Source organism: Esox lucius, chromosome 19 (genome assembly GCF_011004845.1).
Source record: "Esox lucius isolate fEsoLuc1 chromosome 19, fEsoLuc1.pri, whole genome shotgun sequence".
NCBI lineage: Eukaryota > Metazoa > Chordata > Actinopteri > Esociformes > Esocidae > Esox > Esox lucius.
In genome coordinates, this window is record NC_047587.1 from 4247462 (window position 1) to 4271738 (window position 24277).

The 24277-nt window shown below is 41.3% G+C and overlaps 2 protein-coding genes across 2 annotated transcripts in view; one reads left to right on the plus strand and one right to left on the minus strand.

The window, feature by feature from the left end:
- Window positions 1-627: 627 nt before the first annotated feature.
- fancf (FA complementation group F) lies at window positions 628-2073 on the minus strand. Its single transcript, NM_001310913.1, is given in 1 exon segment — window positions 628-2073. A coding segment is annotated over 1 exon segment (1095 nt). The 5' UTR covers window positions 1893-2073; the 3' UTR covers window positions 628-797.
- A 248-nt stretch (window positions 2074-2321) lies between these two features.
- LOC105018192 (growth arrest-specific protein 2) overlaps window positions 2322-24277 on the plus strand; it is a 40365-nt gene continuing 18409 nt past the window's right edge. Inside the window, exons 1-3 of the mRNA XM_034288061.1 lie at window positions 2322-2730; window positions 18542-18710; window positions 23953-24089. Of these exons, the coding sequence (XP_034143952.1) occupies window positions 18566-18710; window positions 23953-24089 (282 nt within the window). The 5' untranslated portion in view covers window positions 2322-2730; window positions 18542-18565. The remainder of the gene's footprint in view (window positions 2731-18541; window positions 18711-23952; window positions 24090-24277) is intronic.

Sequence of the window (24277 nt, forward strand, 5' to 3'; positions counted from 1 at the left end):
AAACTAACCGCAAAACAGCCAAATAAATACTGTAAAATAGAAATGTTGCAAGAAAGAATATCAAAATCAGGAGCTTAAATAGAATATATTATAATGTATTTCTCAAGAAATGTCTGTACACAACCCTATTAATGAGCAATTCCCTTTTGCAAAGATAGTACATCCACCCGTCAAAATCAATGAAACTATGGCATGTTGTGTTTTTTTGTTCAGAGCAGAATTGAGATAGAAGATCCATTTATTTTCACACATCACAACATCTAGAATGACAAAATGCAGGATGACCTTAAAACCCCATTGTGTTCCTCCTCCTCACCCTCACAGCCCCCCACCTCCCCCAAACTGATCGGATAGGAAGATTGAATCTACGATGAGGCACGGGTCCTTGTGTCCCCGAGGACTCATTTGGGAGGCTCACGCTATCCTCTCGCTGGCCTTCAGAACCCAGGCAGTGGTTGCCCGGGCAACGTCTGATGCTTCCATCTGTCATTGCTGCCAGTTGATGTTTGTGTTTCAGCTCATTCTGATGTGGAAAGACTCCCAGTGGGTCCAAGGAGAAAACACAAAGGGACCCAACAATACAAACACAAATCTCGTTCAAAGAAATAGAGGGCCACTTCACTTGGTGATTTGTTAAAACAAAACATTTATTACTGTAACTGGACAAACACATGAAACGCAGCAGCGCATCCGTGCTGTTTAAATCAATGGCACCAAACCAGGTCCAACAGGGACCCACGCTGCTTGTCTGGCAACGCTGCCAGCACATGACGGATGAGGAGACACATGTGGCACAGTTAAAGTGCTCCGTGAAGCTCAGCGTGGAGGTCCGTCCACACACTGAGCCCTCTGACATCAAAGTCCCCGTCGGCAGCCATCAGTGCCCTCAGTTCCCTCTCAACTTCCTCTTTCATCAACGGACAGGCCCCCAACACTAACCTATAACGGTCGGCCAAATCTTTGAATGACAGCCCGTCGCTGGCGCAGATTTGAAGCCACTCCCCGGTGCTCGGGTCATACTCCAACTGCGACCCCCACCACTTCAACATGTTATGGTAAGCCAGCCGAAACTTCACCGAGTGCTGGGAGAGGTCCTTTAAAAGCCTTCTGGGCATCGTGGACAACATGTTCCGGAGGAGGTCTGGTTGTTGTTGTTGCAGCCAGTCCAGGAGGAAGTCTTCAGGATCAGCTCCAGAAGTCGTTGTCGATGCCGTTTTTGTTGTTGGCAGTGCCGTTGTTTTGTGACTGTTGTGTTTCTTCGCCAGGAGAGCAGCGGCAAGAATCACTGAGACGTTTTTATTTTCACCACAGGTTTGTAAGATGGAGTCCAAGAACGTCTCTGCAAGGTCCACTTTGGGCCTGCCTGTGGCTGGTGAGAGTATGGTCTCCAGTATGTCCATCAGTGCCGTGCCCATCACTTCAGCATCAGGACTAGGAAATGATACAGCGCGTTTCGCATTAAGGCCGCTTAAGACTTTGCATGCTGATTTAACTACAATGAGCTCAGTGCAATAACCGACAGTGTCCTTAAATGTCTCTCCAACCGTCGAAGAACTTGTGTCAAAAAGTAGTTTGATCACTGAGCTCGGAACAGAGGCGTTCTTTAGCAACCCCACCAGCAGCAAATGCTGAAACTGCAAAAGGTCAGGGAAAAAGATACCCGTGTAGCCCGGGAAAGTTACTTGTAATCGTTCGTTTGTTGCCTGTAGCTGTTTCTCCAAAATGTCCCTGACCGTCGGGTTTGCGTGGAACCTTGTGTAGAGTTGTTCGCAGTACTGAGCCCACTGAAAGGCCCTGTCGAGCGTTTGTTTGTCCCACTTCAGCACTATGTCGGTCTGCGACAAGGCAAGCAGCTCCGCGGTACTCTCCAAGTTCTTTAGAACAGCCTCCATGTGGCGCTATCGGCTCTCGGGACATCTGCACGTGGCGTCTCGTAGTCGTTATCAAATGTTTTACGCTTGGAAATGTCAAAATGTTGCCGTTTGAAATGTTTTTAAAGATGTTATGAAAACTCAACTGTCTTTCACAACTAGTTCTCCCGTCATTTCTCTTTCCCCCATCAGTTGGTGTTGTGAAGTGATCTTCCGGGTCTCGGGGTAAGCGTAAAGATTACTTCAAAATAAAAGCTTAAGCGTTCAAAATAAAAGTTATGTACATCATTAACCATTACTAAATTAAGTTGAAAAACAGTAAATATTGTCATTTATAATTAATTATTTTCCATGTGTTTACCATTCTTTTACATAATTTATAAATGTGTATATTGTTGATGATAACATCTAACATTACTACTGTCTATTTTCAGATTAGGCTATTGCGTTACTTTTAGTGAATTGCAATAACTAGGCTAAAACTGCACGTTAGCTGGGCTAATTAGCCTAATGTACTTTCAGTTCAGCATCTATACAATTGCACTTTTGCACACCAAGGAGTTTCTCAAATGTCAACTTGTGCGAGAGGAAAAACCCATCATAAAATTCCCACCCAGTCCTGTGTGACTAATCATAAACTTTCCTCCTATCCGCGTGCGGTAGGGATCGACCACAGAAAGATTCTTGACTTTGGTAAAGATTTTGGGAGACAAGGATATGACCGACGTAGCCGAGATTAGTTTTTTCGGCGACAGAGAGAGCGGAAGGTAGACGAGCGGAGGTGAAAAGCATGACTATAGAACGCAGAAAGGAGCAAAGAGACTGCGCGAGAGGAGGGTGAAGAGCTTTGCAGAAAACGGTGAGTGTATGATGCACGGGACTGTTGATTGCGTTCCACTGTTGATGAGTTCTGTAGACTATTTGATTAGCCCTCATATATTTAATGTAATTTAAAAGTTAATTTTTTCCATATATGTGGTTGCATTAGATGCAATTTTGCTTAATATTTCGAACTAAAATTTGAATAAAATAATTGGCTGCGCCAACTTATTCGACAATAGTTCTATTGTTATTTTATTTATTTATTTTTAAAATGATCTATTCATGAGTCTATTCATGAGTCTAACCTTCATGCAGAAAGCTTCTCATATATTATGTTCAGTCTTGATATGAGAGAAACTGCCCTATTACAGCACGTACAGTTTAACAGATTAACATATTAAGGAAAAAATGAAAAAATGCTAAATTGCTCATCTTTAGACAGATTATCGTGTTTTCAAAAAATATATAGTTACAGCATGTCGTTCTCTTCATAGTTTTTTAAACGAGACACAATAAAATAAAATAATAATTCCAACAAGCTGTCTGTTTTAACTGTAGTCAGTCTAGTTGTTTTACAGAAGAATCTATAAATCTGCTGCTGACCAACTTTTAATGAAGTTCATATGAATTATTTTTCAAACACATTATTTTGTTATATACACAACCGATGAGTGTGTATGTGTGTGTGTGCGTGTATGTGTATGTCTGTGTGGGTACTTGTGTTTATGCCATATTAAATTGGCTAAACTTGGTTATTTCACTCTTGTGGTTGGATCCTTTTATGAGTGACAGGAATATCTACTGGAAGGGAGACAGCTTTGAAATGTTATTACAGTTGTAAAAAGGAAAATGCATAATGACATAAACACATGTACTGAAATAATAAAATAACAGAGAAAAAAAACTATTTATTATACCTTTTTTTAATCTCACTAACTGCATATAGCCTACAATTTTGCAGCTGGGGTCTGAGTGGAGATATCTCAACACCAAAGGCAATCTATGATATCCCAGTTGAGGACAGAAAAATCTCTTTGAATTATGCCAAGAATATTGATATACACTAGGTATACAAGTTGTTATTAGTCACAACGCAACACAGAGTGCCTGGATTCAGTCCTTTGACTTAGTGTATTGCAATATGCCACAACCAAGACATTTCTTAATGGTAATATAAATCAGTTAAAGATGCTAAAAGAAAAGTAAAAAGTGCTTTAGTTATAGCGTGTTGTAATCAGGATAATCTATTGACTGAATAAACATGAAGGTTTAATTGGAGGCCTTCGTTAGCCTTACTGCTTCGTTAACCATTTATAACGTTTAACCTGCCCACAATTCTTTCAAACAGCATTTTGTGATTTAATGTTGTGATTTCACATACAGTGTGTGATATAATGTCTATGCCTTATCGCATTTCTATTCCTATTACTCTAAGGCAATATTTCCCAATCCTGGTCCTGGGGACCCCAAGGGGTGCCGTTTTTATTTTGCTTTTGCCCTAGCACTCACACTCACAAAAATCATGCACCTCTTGGGGTCCCCAGGACCAAGACTGGGAAACACTGCTCTAAGGGCTTATGCTAATTGCATTATGGGCATATATTTGTCATTTAAAATGAAAGCTTTGATGTCTCCCAGAATTGACAGACAATATATTTACAAAACATTTTGAGTGTGGACTTCTAAGTATTGGCATGTTGGAGAAATGGAGCCCATTAGAAGTGTTATTATGGAAACTCAATGTATTACCAAAAATCTGGGAGTCTTTTAAGTGAAAACATGGTCTGCCATTTTGGCCAGGCTGATCACAATAATAATGATTTATTTTTTAAAGATTACATCATCCTTTATTAGATTTTTTCAGAGAGTAGAATTGACTCAACAGCTCAAAAGATTGATAACTCTTCTGCATCCATTAACAATCCTAGCAAACACACCTGCATAATGAAGAGCAGCTGTGAAGCCAATGGCCCAGATAGTTTTGGTACCCTAAAACAGGCAGGACTATATAAAATGTGCTGTAATGTCTTAATGGTTCTTCCAATCTTAATTAAAATACCCTAAAATTAAACCTGACAATCTCCACTTTACCCCATCGCCATTGTAGCATATTATATTTCAAGTGCAGGAATAAAGAGCCAAAACAAAAATTGTGACAATCCAAAAATGCAAATCCACTTCATTGGACTCTGCATTAAGTCAGCATATTTTTTGGGGTGTGGGGGTTAAAAAAGACTTTACTCTAGAGTATTAACAGATTGTTGATGCACAATCTTTTAATATTTCTCTCTAAAAGAGTATTGTCATGTATGAGAAATACATGTCAAGCAAATGTTTTTCAAGTTAATACAACCCATAAGAAACCAACAACTGCCCCAGTAAAAGTCAAAAGAGTACATCCCAGAAGTAGCACATCAGAATGTACAAACTTCTGAAGCTCAGGTATGCTAAGTTTTTTTAACCATCACATCCAGAACAGTTACGGATACTATGGATGCCAAAAAAGCTCACCGACAATGAGGGAGAGAAAACAGTTATAGACCATGTACAATCTTGATGAAAGTCAGCTTTAACATGCGTTTTCACAGTGATCCAACGGAAGAAAGAATGGTCCATGTAAGGTTTGAAACGTAAAAACAATGTGGACATGACATCGCCAATCCCAGTCCCATGTCTTTAGAAGAAACATGAACCAGTTGGTTTGACACCTGAATGTTGAACGGATGAAGGCAGTAGCACCTTAGACATCAGGTGGGAAATGTCTTCCCGATCTCCAAGTTCACGGAAGAAATAGGAAACATGGGGTTTTATATATTGTGTCGAGGCACTCCGCGTTGTGTCATACCTAACAGCGTCCCTACATCATGGTATAATTACCATATACCACACCCCCTCGTGCCTTACCCCTTTGCTTAGGTGTACCGTGTAACAGTCGATCAATGCCCCCCACCCCCCAGTGACCTCCGACCAGATCCTTCTGCTGTTGTGAACACAAGAGGAGACTGGAGAGGGAAGTCCAGTGAGAGCCCACGGACGAGGAGTGTTGGTTGTGAGTCAGGAGGACGGTGAACAGTAAGGGGTCCCAGACATGACTGGACTGTGTGTTTTCCTAATTGAGTGACTCAACAGCAACATTCCGTGATTCCCATAATGACCCCGTCTGTGTCCTGATTCCATCAGGAGCCAACTAGGTTGTGTTATGTCTGCACTGTCCCGGGTCGTCTTGATGTGATACTCCCGGGTTTTTGCGGCGGGGTCCTTAATCTGCTTATCGAGAGTCAGACAAACTTGTGACATATGTATATGTCATTGTTTACTTTGAATAACCCAATAACTAAATTTTCACACATTGAAAATAACCTAACTTAATGTTTTTAGACACATTTACTTTGAATTATTACATTTCCACATGTGACCTTTGAATAAAAACTACATATTCCCACTCTGGTTTTACACTAAAAGCATTTCTGATTTCTCTGTAGATATCTCTGGAGCTAGCTTGACAGATATACCGTGATAGATACAAAGGACCCTGGCCAGGGGCCTCCACAGGGGGCCGCACCCGGGATAGAGGCCCTGCGTTCTGCTCCGTTTTGCCCGGGACTGTCCAATATTAAACATGGGAATGTTGCGTCTGCATGCTGCTTCTTCGAGGTTGGTCTAAAAGCTGTTTTCAGGGGCCCAGAGTTTGCCATCAAATTTGTGTTTGTTCGGTGTTCCTCACCGTGGTGTGACAGTATCTGAGTCATGGCCGGAGGTTGGAGGTCGAGGGACCCTTTCAACGCTAGCCTGTGTGTTCTGTGTGTCTCTGTTCGTCTCCTTGCCAGTTGTCTGCAAAAAGATTGCGTTCTGTGGATCTGTCAAAGACTGACAAACACTGTGTAGTACATACGCTGTCGAACTAAGACTGGAGCTTCTGTCAGACAGAGCTCTTTCCACGGTCATCAGTCTTATTAAAATGGCTACTGTAAGGAAGTCTTCTTCTCCACTCATTGTACTGGTAAATGCGTAGAAGGTGCTGGAACATACTCCCGCAGTGTACTGGGTGTTGCAGGCCATAAGCACGAGATGGGAAAATAATGGGTTAAGAAAAAAAACAAACAAACATAGGTTTTGGTTGCTTGAAAAAACAAAGGTAGGTCATCATGTGTCTGACTGATAATTCCACGTTGAAAGGCGGCCATCGTATTGTGATGATAGCAGCTTGACATCCGTGTTTGATCTTCCTGCTGCGCTTTGCGTGGAACCATACATCTGCTGTCTGTTTGCCCTGACAGGTGGGGCCGTGCTGCCTGCAGAGCAGGACGACTTAACAACCGCCTGTGCAGGAAACTGTAGGCAGTACACAGGCAGGAGACAGGCAGACTAGTGGTGTTTTCACGTCAGTCTAATATGTCTGGCAAGATGTGTATTTCACTGCAATTTCAGTTGCACAACATTGTCAGTTTAGAATAGTTCTAGATGTGGCTGAGACTTACTGTAAGTGCTGATAGAGGCCTCTAGTGGACGACAGCGCCGTGGAGGGCTTCTGCCAGAGACAGTACAGAAAATGAGACGGGTGACTTCTCTTTTCTTGTCACGGCAGGTGGGGCGATTTCAAAGTGCATCCGGTCCGTCTGACGGGTGAGCCGAGTCGACTTCAACTGACGATTTGTTGACTTTCAATGTGACCGTATTTGGTTGGGATGGAAAAAGGAGACAATAAAGATGCTGTTGTGCTCGGTTCTTTTTTATTCTAGTAGATTCCCCTGCCAGTGTGTAGATGTTTTTATTTTTTTATTATTCACATCCAGTAGATTCCCCTGCCAGTGTTTAGATTTAATGTTTGTTTTTATTCACATTCAGTAGATTCCCCTGCCAGTGTGTAGATGTTTTTATTTTTTTATTATTCACATCCAGTAGATTCCCCTGCCAGTGTTTAGATTTAATGTTTGTTTTTATTCACATTCAGTAGATTCCCCAGCCAGTATGTAGATTTAATGTTTGTTTTTATTCACATCCAGTAGATTCCCCTGCCAGTGTGTAGATTTAATATTCTTTTTTGTTCACATCCAGTAGATTCCCCGGCCAGTGTGTAGATTTAATGTTCTTTTTTATTCACATCCAGTAGATTCCCCTGCCAGTGTGTAGATTTAATGTTTGTTTTTATTCACATGCAGTAGATTCCCCTGCCAGTATGTAGATTTAATGTTTGTTTTTATTCACATCCAGTAGATTCCCCTGCCAGTGTTTAGATTTAATGTTTGTTTTTATTCACATCCAATAGATTTCCCTGCCAGTGTTTAGATTTAATGTTTGTTTTTATTCACATGCAGTAGATTCCCCTGCCAGTATGTAGATTTAATGTTTGTTTTTATTCACATCCAGTAGATTCCCCTGCCAGTGTTTAGATTTAATGTTTGTTTTTATTCACATCCAATAGATTTCCCTGCCAGTGTTTAGATTTAATGTTTGTTTTTATTCACATCCAGTAGATTCCCCTGCCAGTATGTAGATTTAATGTTTGTTTTTATTCACATCCAGTAGATTCCCCTGCCAGTGTTTAGATTTAATGTTTGTTTTTATTCACATCCAGTAGATTCCCCTGCCAGTATGTAGATTTAATGTTTGTTTTTATTCACATGCAGTAGATTCCCCTGCCAGTGTTTAGATTTAATGTTTGTTTTTATTCACATCCAATAGATTTCCCTGCCAGTGTTTAGATTTAATGTTTGTTTTTATTCACATCCAGTAGATTTCCCTGCCAGTGTTTAGATTTAATGTTTGTTTTTATTCACATCCAGTAGATTCCCCTGCCAGTATGTAGATTTAATGTTTGTTTTTATTCACATGCAGTAGATTCCCCTGCCAGTGTTTAGATTTAATGTTCTTTTTTATTCACATCCAGTAGATTCCCCTGCCAGTATGTAGATTTAATGTTTGTTTTTATTCACATCCAGTAGATTCTCCTGCCAGTGTGTAGATTTAATGTTTGTTTTTATTCACATCCAGTAGATTCCCCTGCCAGTGTTTAGATTTAATGTTTGTTTTTATTCACATCCAGTAGATTTCCCTGCCAGTATGTAGATTTAATGTTTGTTTTTATTCACATGCAGTAGATTCCCCTGCCAGTATGTAGATTTAATGTTTGTTTTTATTCACATGCAGTAGAGTCCCCTGCCAGTGTATAGATTTAATGTTCTTTTTTATTCACATCCAGTAGATTCCCCTGCCAGTGTGTGGATTTAATGTTTGATTAGATGCACATGACTGATTGAAGGGTAATGAATAGAGTCTGGAGTCTCAGCCAACACAGGCCGGATGTGTTTTTTGTTTTTGATGAACATGATTTTCGGGATGAGGTTAATTAACTGAGTGAGCAAGAGGTTTGCGGTGTGTCAGTCTTCAATAAGTTAAAATAGACTGGTGCTGTGTCAGTCTTCAATAAGTTAAAATAGACTGGTGCTGTGTCAGTCTTCAAAAGGTTCAATAGACTGGTGCTGTGTCAGTTTTCAATAGGTTCAATAGACTGGTGCTGTGTCAGTCTTCAATAAGTTAAAATAGACTTGTGCTGTGTCAGTCTTCAATAAGTTAAAATAGACTGGTGCTGTGTCAGTCTTCAATAAGTTAAAATAGACTGGTGCTGTGTCAGTCTTCAAAAGGTTCAATAGACTGGTGCTGTGTCAGTCTTCAATAAGTTAAAATAGACTGGTGCTGTGTCAGTCTTCAAAAGGTTTAATAGACTGGTGCTGTGTCAGTCTTCAATAAGTTAAAATAGACTGGTGCTGTGTCAGTCTTCAAGAGTTTAAATAGACTGGTGCTGTGTCAGTCTTCAAGAGTTTAAATAGACTGGTGTGTGTCAGTCTTCAAGAGGTTAAATAGACTGGTGTGTGTCAGTCTTCAAGAGGTTTTAAATAGACTTTTGTGTGTTTGCAGTAGAGTAGCGAACCAGCATTGTAAAGTCCATTTGTCCATTAATGACAAGCATTCAGATTGTAGTTTCCATTCTAGACCTTTGTTCATGTTGCATAGATACGGCAAAGAGATTAATGGAACTCCACCCAAACAATGGAAATGTCATGGCAACATGGGGGGGGGGTCCTTGGAGGAAAGCCTGAGAGTCTCGTCACTGACCCCTGGCAAAATAAGCCATTTTAGGTAATTTTTTGTATGTTGAGGTAAACATTTAAGTATGATCTTTTAGTGGATGTCAAACCCTGTATTTTTATGTCATTGTTCACAATCCACTGCTTTGCAGTTTAAACCAACTTTTACTACACTCAACAATTTCTTTATGCTCGCTATTGTAGCAACCAAATGTATCAAAACCAAACTTAAGTTATTCGATTTTGGGCCTGTTTTAATTGATCATTCATAAAATATTTGATAAATATTTACTTTGTTAAATGAGAGTTTTTGACTGCCACTGACAAAGTCCTTCAATCTCCCATGGCCTGTGTTCCACTGACCTCTTTGAGCCATTTGTCAATACTGCCAATGCAACACAAACATGTCTTCTTTATGGAACTATTGATTGGACAATGTAATGTATAAGCTTCGTAATGCTGAAGCCTCACAATGCTACATCTCTTAATATTTGTATTGGTGTGTGTAATCCCGGGCCAGACGGGTGGATATGTGATATCCCAGTACACTATAGTCACACGTGCATCCCAGAGGCCTCGTGTGACAGGCCAAAATGCAAGCAACATAAATATTAGAGTCAATCTCCAATGGGCCATATCATTGGGAAAAGAGACAAGTAGTCCGTCTGTGTTTAGGTCTTTTTTATGGAGAATGTCATTTTTATATATACAGGAAAGTACAATAGTCATATTCTACTACCTCTGACATTCTCTAGATTGCAGAAGTCGGTCCTAACCAGCATCATGGTGAACTTGTCTGGCAAACTGGCAAACCCTGTCCACCTTGCAGTCTGGCAAACTGGCAAATCCTATCCACCTAGCAGTTTGGCAAACTGGCAAACCCTGTCCACCTAGCAGTCTGGCAAACTGGCAAACCCTGTCCACATAGCAGTCTGAGGGGGCACTCAGCCAACAGGCGAACCCGGGTCTGTCTCAGAATAGTTGTCTGTGTGCTGTTACGATGATCCTTTCTCCCCCTCTGTGTTACGGTACATGGAACGCTGTGGACAGAGGACCCGCTGTATCCCGATCTCCGCTCTGAGCAAATAAACCCTGTGCTTAGCTGGTTGTTGATGTTTCCTTTCAGTCCATTCATCCAGCCTTGCAGCAACACATCTGGCTCCCAGTTGTTCTATACATTAATACCTCAACCCAACAGCAAAACCTACAGTGGTAGTAATAAAAGGGTTACACACCTCTACATTGTTGGCCTAATGATGTTATGAGTGGTTGGCATAAAATGATCCTGAGAAACACATGGTTAGTATTTAATTTACCCGCTGCAACTACTTCAGCCTGAAAGCAGGTAATATAGCAACCCAAATATCCCACCCAGAATTTTTTTTTCAACATGATCAAGGGACAAGGCCGAAAACCAATATTGGATGGCCATGATCTTCAGGCCCTCAGGCGACATAAAAACAGACATATTTCTGTAGTGAAGCATCAAATTCAAAATGGGCATGTATTCTTCTTAAACAATAAACTGTCTCAGTTTCAAAATATCACATGTTGTCATTGTACTCTTTTCAATTAAATATGTGGGTAAATGGTTTGCGCATCATTGCATTTGTGATGTGCGAGGTTAGCAGCTGCTTAAAAAGAGGCAAAAGGAAATGAAAAAACAACCAGAACGAAGTACAGTACAGTATTATTCCTCTTTATTGGAAATTAGAAAAAGGACTGCACCGCACGGCTGTGGCAACGAGTACAGACAATAAAGCTTGTCTGTGAGAGGACTTGTCTTGCCCCGCGGAGCAGACGTTACAGCATTCTGTTTCTATTTGCATTTTCCACAATGTTTTTGGAAACGGGGTTGTGTTAAACCTGATCACTATAACCAGATAACACCATCTACCTGATCAATGTAACCCGATGATTCTTTAAACCTAATCCACCTTATTAATTATGTGATCAAAGGGAATGCCAAGTTAGTTTTAGATTTCAAAACCTTAAAGAATAAAAAGTTGTCACATGAAAGACATTATTTTATTAATATTTGACAAAGGTGTATTTGAATGCACGCTGCACCTAAAAGCACGGTGAACCTCTTTAAGTATTAATATCGGCCTATGGCTTTGATGTCATTCCTTTCTTGTCGGCTGCATTGAAGAGACAGAGATCCCACGGTTCTGTGCTGGCTGAAACAGACCACTGTTCTAGGTGTGGATCCAGTGCTGAGGATCGGGCTGTCAGGGTCACTGAGAACGTTCCGTGTCATTGGAATCCTGTATTCCACACCGGGGGCCGGGGCCGGGCCCACGTGGAACCCTATTCCCCTTTTTTAGGCACCTCATCTGGTTGGAGCCCGGGGAAAAGTAATGTACCACTTGCTATAGACTGAGAATAGGGTGGTGTTTCGGGACATGCGTGCGAGGACATTCGGGACCTCTGTCAGGTGCGACCAGCTCCAAGGCTGTGAGGCCAAATACTCATCCTCGGATGGTGGTCTTGTGTTGGTTCTGCGTTGGACACGATGGGCAGATAGGTGTCTCTGCTGTCAGGACCTACAGTGGGGAGAACACGTATTTGATACACTGCCGATTTTGCAGGTTTTCCCACTTACAAAGCATGTGGAAGTCTGTAATTTCTATCATAGGTACTGTTCAACTGTGAGTGACGTAATCTAAAACAAAAATCTAGAAAATCACATTGTAGGATTTTTAAGTAATTCATTTGCATTTTATTGCATGACACAAGTATTTGATACATCAGAAAAGCACACTTAATATTTGGTACAGAAACCTTTGTTTTCAATTACAGAGATCATACGTTTCCTGTACTTCTTGACCAGGTTTGCACACACTGCAGCAGGGATTTTGTCCCACTCATCCATCCAGACCTTCTCCAGATCTTTCAGGTTTCGGGGCTGTCGCTGGGCAATACAGACTTTCAGCTCCCTCCAAAGATTTTCTATTGGTTTCAGGTCTGGAGACTGGTTAGGCCACTCCAGGACCTTGAGATGCTTCTTACGGAGCCACTCCTTAGTTGCCCTGGCTGTGTGTTTCGGGTCATTGTCATGCTGGAAGACCCAGCCATGACCCATCTTCAATGCTCTTACTGAGGGAAGGAGGTTGTTGGCCAAGATCTCGCAATACATGGCCCCATCCATCCTCCCCTCAATAAGATGCAGTTGTCCTGTCCCCTTTGCAGAAAAGCATCCCCAAAGAATGATGTTTTCACCTCCATGCTTCACGGTTGGGATGGTGTTCTTGGAGTTGTACTCATCCTTCTTCTTCCTCCAAACATGGTGAGTGGAGTTTAGACCAAAAAGCTAAATTATTGTCTCATCAGACCACATGACCTTCTCCCATTCCTCCTCTGGATCATCCAGATGGTCATTGGCAAACCTCAGACGGGCCTGGACATGCACTGGCTTGAGCAGAGGGACCTTGCGTGCACGGCAGGATTTTAATCCATGACGGCGTAGTGTGTTACTAATGGTTTTCTTTGAGACTGTGGTCCCAGCTCTCTTCAGGTTATTGACCAGGTCCTGCCGTGTAGTTCTGGGCTGATCCCTCACCTTCCTCATGATCGTTGATGCCCCACAAGGTGAGATCTGGCATGGAGCCCCAGACCGAGGGAGACTGACTGTCATCTTGAACTTCTTCCATTTTCTAATAATTGCGCCAACAGTTGTTGCCTTCTCACCAAGCTGCTTACCTATTGTCCTGTAGCCCATCCCAGCCATGTGCAGGTCTACAATTTTATCCCTAATGTCCTTACACAGCTTTCTGGTCTTGGTCATTGTGGAGAGGTTGGAGTCTGTTTGATTGAGTTTGTGGACAGGTAACAAGTTCAAACAGGTGCAGTTAATACAGGTAATGAGTGGAGAACAGGAGGGCTTCTTAAAGAAAAACTAACATGTCTGTGAGAGACGGAATCCTTACTGGTTGGTAGGTGATCAAATATTTATGTCATGCAATAAAATGCAAATAAATTATTTAAAAATCATACAATGCAGTGCATCAAATACGTGTTCTCCCCACTCTACATAGAACACATGTCCATTTCAAATGTGACATCATTACACGCCTTGTATGTGTGTGTGAAAGGAAAAATATTAGTATCCAGATAATTATCATTATTTCTTGGTGGCACTGTCATTTGGATGGGCTGGAGGAATGGTTGAAATGAAATACTACAACTCTTTCAAAGACATCAAACACATTGTTTCCATGTGTCCCATACCGTTCCATCCACTCTATTCCATTTACTCCATTCCATCCATTCCACTTATGCCATCCCACTTACTCCATTCCATTTACTTCATTCCATCCACTCCATTCCATTTACTGTATTTCATCCAATTCATTCCATTCACTCCATTCCATTTACTCCATTCCATTCACTCTATTCCATTCACTCTATTCCATTTACTCTATTCCATTTACTCCATTCCGTTTACTCCATTCCATTCACTCCATTCCATTTACTCCATTCCATTCACTCCATTCCAGACATTATCACGAGTAGGGTACCAGGCTCCTCTTTTGTTTTCATAGGACAGGATTGGGGCACAAAAACGGGGGCAAAAAAAACCCCTGAAAGGAACACTCAGGTTAAAGTAGTTCAGGGCCCATATTCACACTAGGAATAGCAGTGCGGATTTAGGATCAGTTGTCTTTCAGATCTATACGGTGCTTAATTACTGTACACACCTAAGGATACATTATATGATTATTCTTCTGCTGCATTTAAATTTGATCTTTATTTAATTCCTGACGATCTACACAAACTACATATTTCAAAAGGAAATATAATAAATTAAAATTAAAATACTAAGTATGTCTTCACATCCCAGAGCTATTACTTGGTGATTACTTTGGAAGTCATTTCAGCTGTGAATCATACTTTGAAAAACTCTACGGGCAACATATGCCAGCAATTTTTGTGTAACTTTATGAAGCTCAGTATATTTGGTTAGAAATCATTGATGGCAGCAATTTTCGAAGTTTGCCTTTGATTTTATGATGTTCAGCTTTGCCCGAAGTGTCCTGGTGATGTTGGCCCATGTTTTTGGCAGATTTGCTCCAGGTTGTTTAGATTGTTTGAATGATGCTTATTTCTCACAATGTTGACATAATGCCTGCAGATTCTCAACAAGATTGAGATCTTAACTTTGACTGGGCCACTGCAGGACATTCACCCCCTTGTTTTTAGTGAATGGGATAATTGCCTTACTGAAAGGTGAATTCCCTCCCATGCTTCAGTTTTTTAGCAGAATGAAGCAAGTTGTCTTGCAGTATTTCCCCACATTTTGCTCCGTCTATTTTTCCTTCAACTTGACAAGATGCCCAATCCCTTCTGATGAGAAGCCCCACAGCATGATGCTGCCACCACCATACTTGGTGTGTGCTGAGGCAGGGCCGTGTTAGGTTTGTGATACACATTCTGCTTTGAGTTTTGGACAACAAGCTCTATCTTGGTCTTACCCGACAAAAACCTTTTCACACATCACATCTGGGTCAATGTCAAGATTTCTGGAAACCTACGGATGATTCCAAACGGTACTTTGTGAGTAAACGTCTTCTTTTTTGTCAACCTCCTACACAGGCCAATGTTATGCAAAGCTCTTCATATGGTTGACTGGTGCACTATTAATTTACTCCCAACCACTGAGCTCTGTAGTTCCTTCTTAGTGGCTTCTCTCAAAAGTCTCCGTTTTGTTTGAGGGCAGGCTTTTGAGGGACAGCTTGGCAGTGCCTATATGGTGTGATGCAGCTTCCACTTTCTGATTATCGATTGAACTGTGCTCATTGGGATATTAGCTCATGGTTTGTTGTACCCATTTACTAATCTGTGCATTTGTATTACTTTATCTCTAACGTCTGTCGAATGCCCTTTTGCCATGTTCATTTTCCTTCAGATTCACAGCCTGACCAATGATCTTAGTCAACTTCAATTCACACATTGAGATGTGGAGGCCAATGGTAAGGTGGTGGTGTCCTTTTCAGAGCAATTTCTTTAATCTATGTAAAGTAGGAGGTTTCACAGCAGGGATTGAATAATAATGCAAGCAATCTTTTTCCTTTTTAAATTCAACATATATTTCATTGTATATTCTCATCAAGATTGTTGACACAGTGCAATAATAGATGGAGTTTTAAAATGAAATATCAGAATAAAATAACAGAAAAACAATACATCAGTGTTTCCTTTGTAACTCAGTAATATTATTGAATTGTTCAGGCTTCTGAATACTTTTGCAAGGCTCTGTATTTTTTTAAAAAATATTTGTGGGATGAACTACCGCAGGTCAAGTGATTGGAGTGTAAAGTATCCAAAATATTATTTGTTTTAATCAGAGAAGTTGAAATTAATTTATTTGTGCCCTTGAGAAATTGTTCATATTCTACAAGAACAAATAGTTAAAATAAGGCAACATGAAAAATGGGCCAACTACACCTCTAAGTTAGGACTAAGACTGGACCACTCAACAACTCTTGGAAAGCCATTATGGTTGATCTCTGGGTTTGAAATGAACTTTGGCTTTGAAATGGGTGTGATTTTGTGCTGAACCCCCCTCCCCCTCCTATTCCAGGGTTTTATATTTTTACCTGTGCTTTGCTCCATTTGCTTTCATAATTCTTTGGATCCTGATTAACTACCCGGTTAATGCAGATTAATTCAACTGTGCTGCCTCCAAAATACCTGAAGATACATATTTTCAATCTGTATTGTGTCAGGTTTTGATTTGAATAAAATCGGTTATGTTTTTGGGACACGTTGAGGCCTGGGTCTCATTTAAGTGTAAACACAACCAAACACATGGCACACACATACATAAAACATGCAACATTACATAGACATACACATACATAAAACATGCAACATTACATAGACATACACATACATAAAACATGCAACATTACATAGACATACACATACATAAAACATGCAACATTACATGGACATACACATACATAAAACATGCAACATTACATGGACATACACATACATAAAACATGCAAAATTACATGGACATACACAAACATAAAACATGCAAAATTACATGGACATACACATACATAAAACATGCAACATTACATGGACATACACATACATAAAACATGCAACATTACATGGACATACACATACATAAAACATGCAAAATTACATGGACATACACAAACATAAAACATGCAAAATTACATGGACATACACATACATAAAACATGCAACATTACATGGACATACACATACATAAAACATGCAACATTACATGGACATACACATACATAAAACATGCAACATTACATGGACATACACACTTAATTAAAATAAACACATTCTTCAATATAAAAATCCCTGATCTCTTTGTATTTTCAGGTATGGTGCTTCTATTTTTGGTATGTTTTCTAATTACCGGCAGGAGTTTGTCACAATCAACATTGAGAGGAGTTGTACAAATATAAAATCTACCCAAGTTGTAGGAAAACCTAACCAGTGGAATTGCTCTGCTGGATAATTGCAGATTTTATTTCCCTGAACACACCAGTATGACTTGAAGAGGTCCTGAATGGTGCAAACTCCATCCTGATCCAAATCTGCTTAATACATATGAGAAGGTTTATGTATTGCTTTCTAGCAATGATTGCCAACCAAATGTACTGACCTTGAGCAATTTTTATAAAAACAGTTGACACAATTAACCTAAGAGTGGTGCAGAATTCGTAGTATATTATTCCAAATGGTTCCCATCTGTAATGGCTGTCAAAGATGCCTCCACCAAATAATTGCTCTGGGGTAAAATAACACACAATTAACACATTTTGTACTCATTTTGTATTTCTTTTTCATTTGAAAAAAGTTTTTTTGTGATTGTGGATCTTGTAGGAAAAATATCAAAGAAATTCCTTTTGGAATTTTATGTAAACTCAAAGACGTTTAGAGACTGTGACAGGTGTGGGTAGGCTTTTGCTAAGAATGGTATTGTAGTTCTGGTGTGTCTGTGTCTATGACCAAAGTAAAACATGTAAAATTGTCCAATTAGGCTTAGGATTAAGCATTAGCGCTAGGTTCAGTGTAGGCATTACGGTTTTATAACTTTAGTTATATAGCACTTTTCTATCAATAAAAATAGAAATACATACAAATAAATATATATATAAAACACATTTAAAAAAGTAAAAGAAGTACAACAAAAAAAATTATATAAAATAACAATGATAAAATATTTGTAAAAGCCATCTTATAAAATTAGTTTTTAGGTCAGATTTAAAAAAAATGCTCTGACGTAGCATCTCTGACATTCTTTGGTAGGCTGTTCCAGAGTCTAGGGGACCGAATTTAGGGTTAGGCGTTAGCAGTAGGTTAATTTTAGGTATGAAGGTTATTGAGGCTAAGTTTAGGGTTTATGTGTTTATGTTAAGGTTGTATTTAGGGTTAAGGTTAGGTTTAAAGAACATGACAATAACATAACAAAGTTAGTATTACTGGAATGTGTGTCTGTGTGTGTGACTGTGCTTCTGACAACATTTTCCCCAAACTTTGGTAAAATCTGAAAAAATTGCCTAGCGGGGAAATTTTTCCTGTCCCCATTTTGAGAAAGGACTGTTTTTGGGTTAAATGTTTAGGTCAAACATTACAATTGAGGCTAGGGTTAGTATTAGTAAAAATAGGATTTTATTCAGGGCATACAACTTTGGTGTCCCTGTTTACGTAGCAAAGTGAACACCTGCTTGTTGTGACGTTTGGCGACTTCCTCCTCTCCTCTGTCAGACCAGTGACGGGGCGGGAACCAGGATGTGCAGCTCACTGAGTCCCAAGCAGCCCATTGGCCCGGGTCTGACGGATGTGCAACAGTACAGCCAATGGCTGGCCAGCCGCCACGAAGCCAGCCTGCTGCCCATGAAGGAGGACCTGGCCCTGTGGCTCACCAGCATGCTGGGTAAGGACACTGAATTCGATTGCCACCCAAATGAAAACTGCCCACCGTTGCTTTGAGGGTTAGAGTATTATCGATCGCTGGCACATTACCCCCCGAGTAGTTTTCTTAGTTTGCCCGCTGACATCCAGCAGCTGTATCCATTGTATTGTCCTGAGCCTGGTTCTTCTTCTTATTTCTTCCTGGCAGGAGGTTTGGGTTTTCCTCAGTGCTGCGTATACGCTTATTCTAACCAGGCCGGATTACTGAGACTCAAATACGCGTGTGTGCTTAGCCGAGTGCAGTTGGTTCTTTACATGCTACGCAGTCCAATTTATTCTTTCCTTTATGGCTTATTTGTAAAGGGATTGGTGCACGCACACACACACACGCACGCACACACATCACATGGGCAGGCTGAATAAACCAAAATCCTAGTGTGATAAACCACAGGGTGTACGCTGACCTCCACCTTCAACGCAGGTGCTCCACTCTGTGGGGAAGATCCAGGGTTCATTCATTACGCAAAATGTTTACCGAATTCGGCGTAATGAATGCACCCCCATTGGTTTTCTGTGGGCGCCATTATTCAGCTTCAGCCATTATTCACGGTTTCCTTTCATTTGTATGGATTCTCAAGGGGCTCGCGTTTTCCCATTGATCTTAAGATCGTTAGCGACCATTAATGAGGCAAGAATGGAGAATGTGTGACTTTGAAACCATCTCCAGATTGAATAATGTCTGTTATTAGTACGTTTAGTGACCTAAAGCGCGACATGAATATACTTATCTCTAGTTTTCCATTATCAGGCCTTGTAGAGTTGTTTTGCGTGATACCAGCTCAGCAGGCTCCTGGCTTTTTCCTCAAGTAATTATTATTCCAGGAAGTAGCTTTTTGATCCAATCAGATCTTATCTCCGTATATGTGTCAGTTCCTGCCTCTTATCATTCATTGCGTGTGTGTGTTAGTGCACAAATGTGTCAGTGTATTTGTATGAGTGTGTTGGCATTGGACTAATAGCTGAGGGAATAGGCATGGCCTATGTGTGTGTGTGTGTGTGTGTGTGTGTGTTGTGTTCTGGGCAGCCTGGGGCTGGAAGATGACTCTGAAGGAAACACCAGGTCCATACACAGCTGGCCTTGCCTTGCGCTTCTACAGATGTGGGACCGTCGTTTGATCACCCGTTTCAGAACTTAACAGCAATGCAGAAAAATTTTGTTTTAACATTTAAAGAGTCCACTTTTTGAATTTGCACTTTGAAATATAGTACTTGATGTTCCCTTATTACAACAGTTTCAACACCTGCAAAAATGTTAACTCATTATAATCCACAAAAATCCACTGCTGGATTGTTTTTCCTGCCGTACTCAATTGGCTCAAATGGCAATTCTACACCTGTACAGGTTTGCAAATACCCAGCAACTGATAATGATTATCTCTTTCTTCATGATTGACTGCAACAGATTTAGCTGTGGTGGTGGGGGGGGGGTGAATGAAACTAATAAGGTGAGTGTTTATACAAAGGTTATTACATTTCTCTCCATCTCCACCCCTCCAATCTGTCTCTTCTCTTTCCATCTCTTTCTCTACTCTCTCTCTGTTTCACACCTCTCTCTTTCTCATCTTTACATTTCACTCTTTCAGTCTCTCTTTCTCTCCTTCAATCTCCCTTTCCTTCCTCTGGGATTAATTACCACATTTGGAACTCATTAAAACTCTCAAACACCCAGGCTCCCCCCTCCTGCAGTCCCCTCCCCCATTACATAGGAAAAGAAAAGACACAGAGAAAAGAAATCCCCGTAGTTTCTTTTCCACAGTCAGAACCCCCCCCCCCCCAAGTCAGAATGATCTAACTGAGAAGGAATTGTCGTCTGGACTGTAGTCAACTGAAAATACCACATGTTGATCACTGTTCTATCTCTCTACTGCACAGTGTGTGTGTGTGTGAACATACTCTTGTGTGTGTGTGTGTGTTCGTCCAAGTGCATGTGTGTTGGTGTCTGTGTGTACTTGCATGTGTGTGTGTGTGTGTGTGTGTGTGTGTGCGGGTGTGTGTCTGTGTGCATGTTCTCTTTCGGGAGCTGTGAAGGATAATGAGGTGTTACCGTGTGAAGTCAGATGACCCATTGTCTGTTCAGTTGTCATATCTGCCTGACAGTGTCTTGGCTACCAACCAGACTGTGCCTTCTGTCAATAGCTGTAGAGTCCATGGGCCACTAAGAGAGCTAAACTGGATCAATGTAGCAGGTCAACATTTCCCCTGCATGGCATGTCATGCATACTCAATGGGCTTTCTGTTTAATTTAAGGCCTGACAAAGGTGTTGACCAAAGTCATCGGTGTGAAGGGTCATGATGGTAATGATGACAATGATGTCTGTTTAACAACACATTACCAATAACAACAGTCTGTGTCCCATCAGACAGTTTAAAGGGCAACTGAACTTGCTGATTTTACCTACAGCGTCATTTTAAATCTTCCTCATTGGCGAACGCAGCAGCCGTGACTTCATTCAAACATCAGCCTTGACTACATTTGTTTTTGAGCGTGGTCCGATGTTGGCGTTTCTCCGGTGCCATTCAGCAACAAATGGTCCTGTCCGACAACTGGCCCTTGGGCCGGCTCTTCAGCCATTCCGGCCTGGGGACGAAGTTAGCCAACATCAGCTATGGTTGACGTGGTGACACTGAGACAGGTAGCTTTGCCACGGAGGAAGATAGGTCCGTGTCGGCATGTACAGTGGATATAAAAAGTCTACACACCCCAGTTAAAATGCCAGGTTCTTGTGATGTAAAAGAATGAGACAAAGATAAATCATGTTAGAACTTTTTCCACCTTTAATGTGACCTATAATGTGAACAATTCAATTGAAAAACAAATCTCCACTGTACGTGAGGCCAGTTGTTCTGCTCAGCTGGAATGTTGAACAAAGTTAACTTTATTCCGGTTGCCAGTCGAATTCTTCATAAAACCCCTTTCCCAAAGTTTTACTGCATAATATCTTTTCAGTTTTAAATTGTGTTTTTGCCATATAACTGGCTGTGTAGTAGAATAACGTCTCTTCTTCACTTTCAGTATTATGTTTTTTTTAGCTACCATCGAGGTGTCCATTAATAAAGTAACAGAAAAATGTGACAATTGCAATAATTTTTTTGAAATGCCAAGAAACTACCATAATTTGCCTGCCATTGACTGCATGAAAACAAGCTGACTTAAAATTGGTCTTGGTTCTACAAGACCACTAAAAGTTCCTGCTTATGTCTGCTTTTTGCCTTCAGTCTTGTGTTGTGAGTTCCTGCTTGGGTCAGTCCTCAGCACCTGTAGGTCGCGAGGAACTCCTCGGCACCTGTCGGCCGTGAGGAATTCCTCGGCAGCTAGGGCCATATGTCTGAGAAACCATCCACATGGTTAGAGTTGAGTGACTGAATCTGAGCAGAAGAGATGTTCTGTACACTTCAGAATGCATCCTACTGCTGCTGTCAGTAGACACATAGTTGAAGACAGAGAGCCAGTTCCATTTCCACTTCCAGATCCAGCCATACATGGCCAAGTCATGACACTACCTCCACCGTGTTTCACAGATGAGGTGGTGGGCTTTGGATCCGTTCATCCGTCTCTCCACCCTCAGGTTTTACATCACCCTGATACAGGTTCATCCGTCTCTCATCTGTCTATAAGAACTGGGTCCAGGACGGTACTGGATCTGTGTCTTTGACACATCAATGGAGAGTGTCCCTGATCTGCTTGGATTGTACATTCACTATAGTGGCCTACTGGGTCACTTGCCATTGCTGAGCTGTCTTTCTTTTTCTTAACAAACAGTCGATTTTGGCACACTTAACGTTTGGCTAATGTTTCCTTGACACTCATGTGGTCGTCCTGTTTTCAGACATCTGCAGCAACTCCAAATGCAAAGCCTAGAATCAAGACTAGAAACGGACAGCTCTGCTTTGCATGCACCAGAAATGGTTTGAAGGCCTCTGTGTTGTCTCTGGTGTGATTTGAAGGTCTCTGTGTTGTCTCTTGGGTGATTTGAAAGCCTCTGTGTTGTCTCTGGGGTGATTTGAATGCCTCTGTGTTGTCTCTGGGATGATTGGAAGGCCTCTGTGGTGTCTCTGGGATGATTTGAAGGCCTCTGTGTTGTCTCTGGGATGATTTGGAGGCCTCTGTCTTGTCTCTGGGATGATTTGAAGGCCTCTGTGGTGACTCTGGGATGATTTGGAGGCCTCTGTCTTGTCTCTGGGATGATTTGAAGGCCTCTGTGTTGTCTCTGGGATGATTTGGAGGCCTCTGTCTTGTCTCTGGGATAATTTGAAGGCCTCTGTGGTGACTTTGGGATGATTTGAAGGCCTCTGTGGTGACTCTGGTATGATTTGGAGGCCTCTGTCTTGTCTCTGGGATAATTTGAAGGCCTCTGTGGTGACTTTGGGATGATTTGAAGGCCTCTGTGGTGACTCTGGTATGATTTGAAGGCCTATGTGTTGTCTCTGGGATGATTTGAAGGCCTCTGTGTTGTCTCTGGGATGATTTGGAGGCCTCTGTCTTGTCTCTGGGATAATTTGAAGGCCTCTGTGGTGACTTTGGGATGATTTGAAGGCCTCTGTGGTGACTCTGGTATGATTTGGAGGCCTCTGTCTTGTCTCTGGGATAATTTGAAGGCCTCTGTGGTGACTTTGGGATGATTTGAAGGCCTCTGTGGTGACTCTGGTATGATTTGAAGGCCTATGTGTTGTCTCTGGGATGATTTGGAGGCCTCTGTCTTGTCTCTGGGATGATTTGAAGGCCTCTGTGGTGACTTTGGGATGATTTGAAGGCCTCTGTGGTGACTGGTGTGATTTGGAGGCCTCTGTCTTGTCTCTGGGATTATTTGAAGGCCTCTGTGTTGTCTCTGGGATGATTTGAAGGCCTCTGTGTTGTCTCTGGGATGATTTGAAGGCCTCTGTGTTGTCTCTGGGATGATTTGCACTAGGAGTTTTATTGTTCACATATGGTCATCCAAACCCAACCTTTTTTTATATTAGGGTCCTGTCACCGTTTCTGGTGAGTTGGCCTTTATGACATTTTCTTATTTTCACTTTGTACTCAGTTGGAAACTTGAATACATGTTTCTGACTCATATGGAGCCACCCACACTCTTTTAAAAACAGGGGGTTGTTCATTTGGATCAGTTGCATTTCAAAGCAAAAAGCATGTCACAATGTCGTGCCAAGCCTAGGCGAATTTTAGAGATGTTTTGTGTTAACGTGACCTCCGCTCCCTTTCTCAGGCCTGGAGATCACAGCCGAGAGCTTCATGGAGCGTCTGGATAACGGCTACCTGCTGTGCAGGCTGGCTGAGACGCTACAGGAGAAGTTCAAGCAGAACCAGACCCGTGAAGAGACACCAGGTCCTGACAATGGAAAGGTACTGACATTTCTAACTATCATTCTGACCGGAACAATAACCCCTGGCATTTAGGAAGTATTTTTGGTTGCTTTTGTTGTGCTTCAGTTGGTTGTGAGCTATAGTTGGAATCAGATATTTATTTTCTTTGTTATACTGTATTTTTATGAACTTTGGTGAACTTTGGTGCTCAGAAATGTCTTAAAATG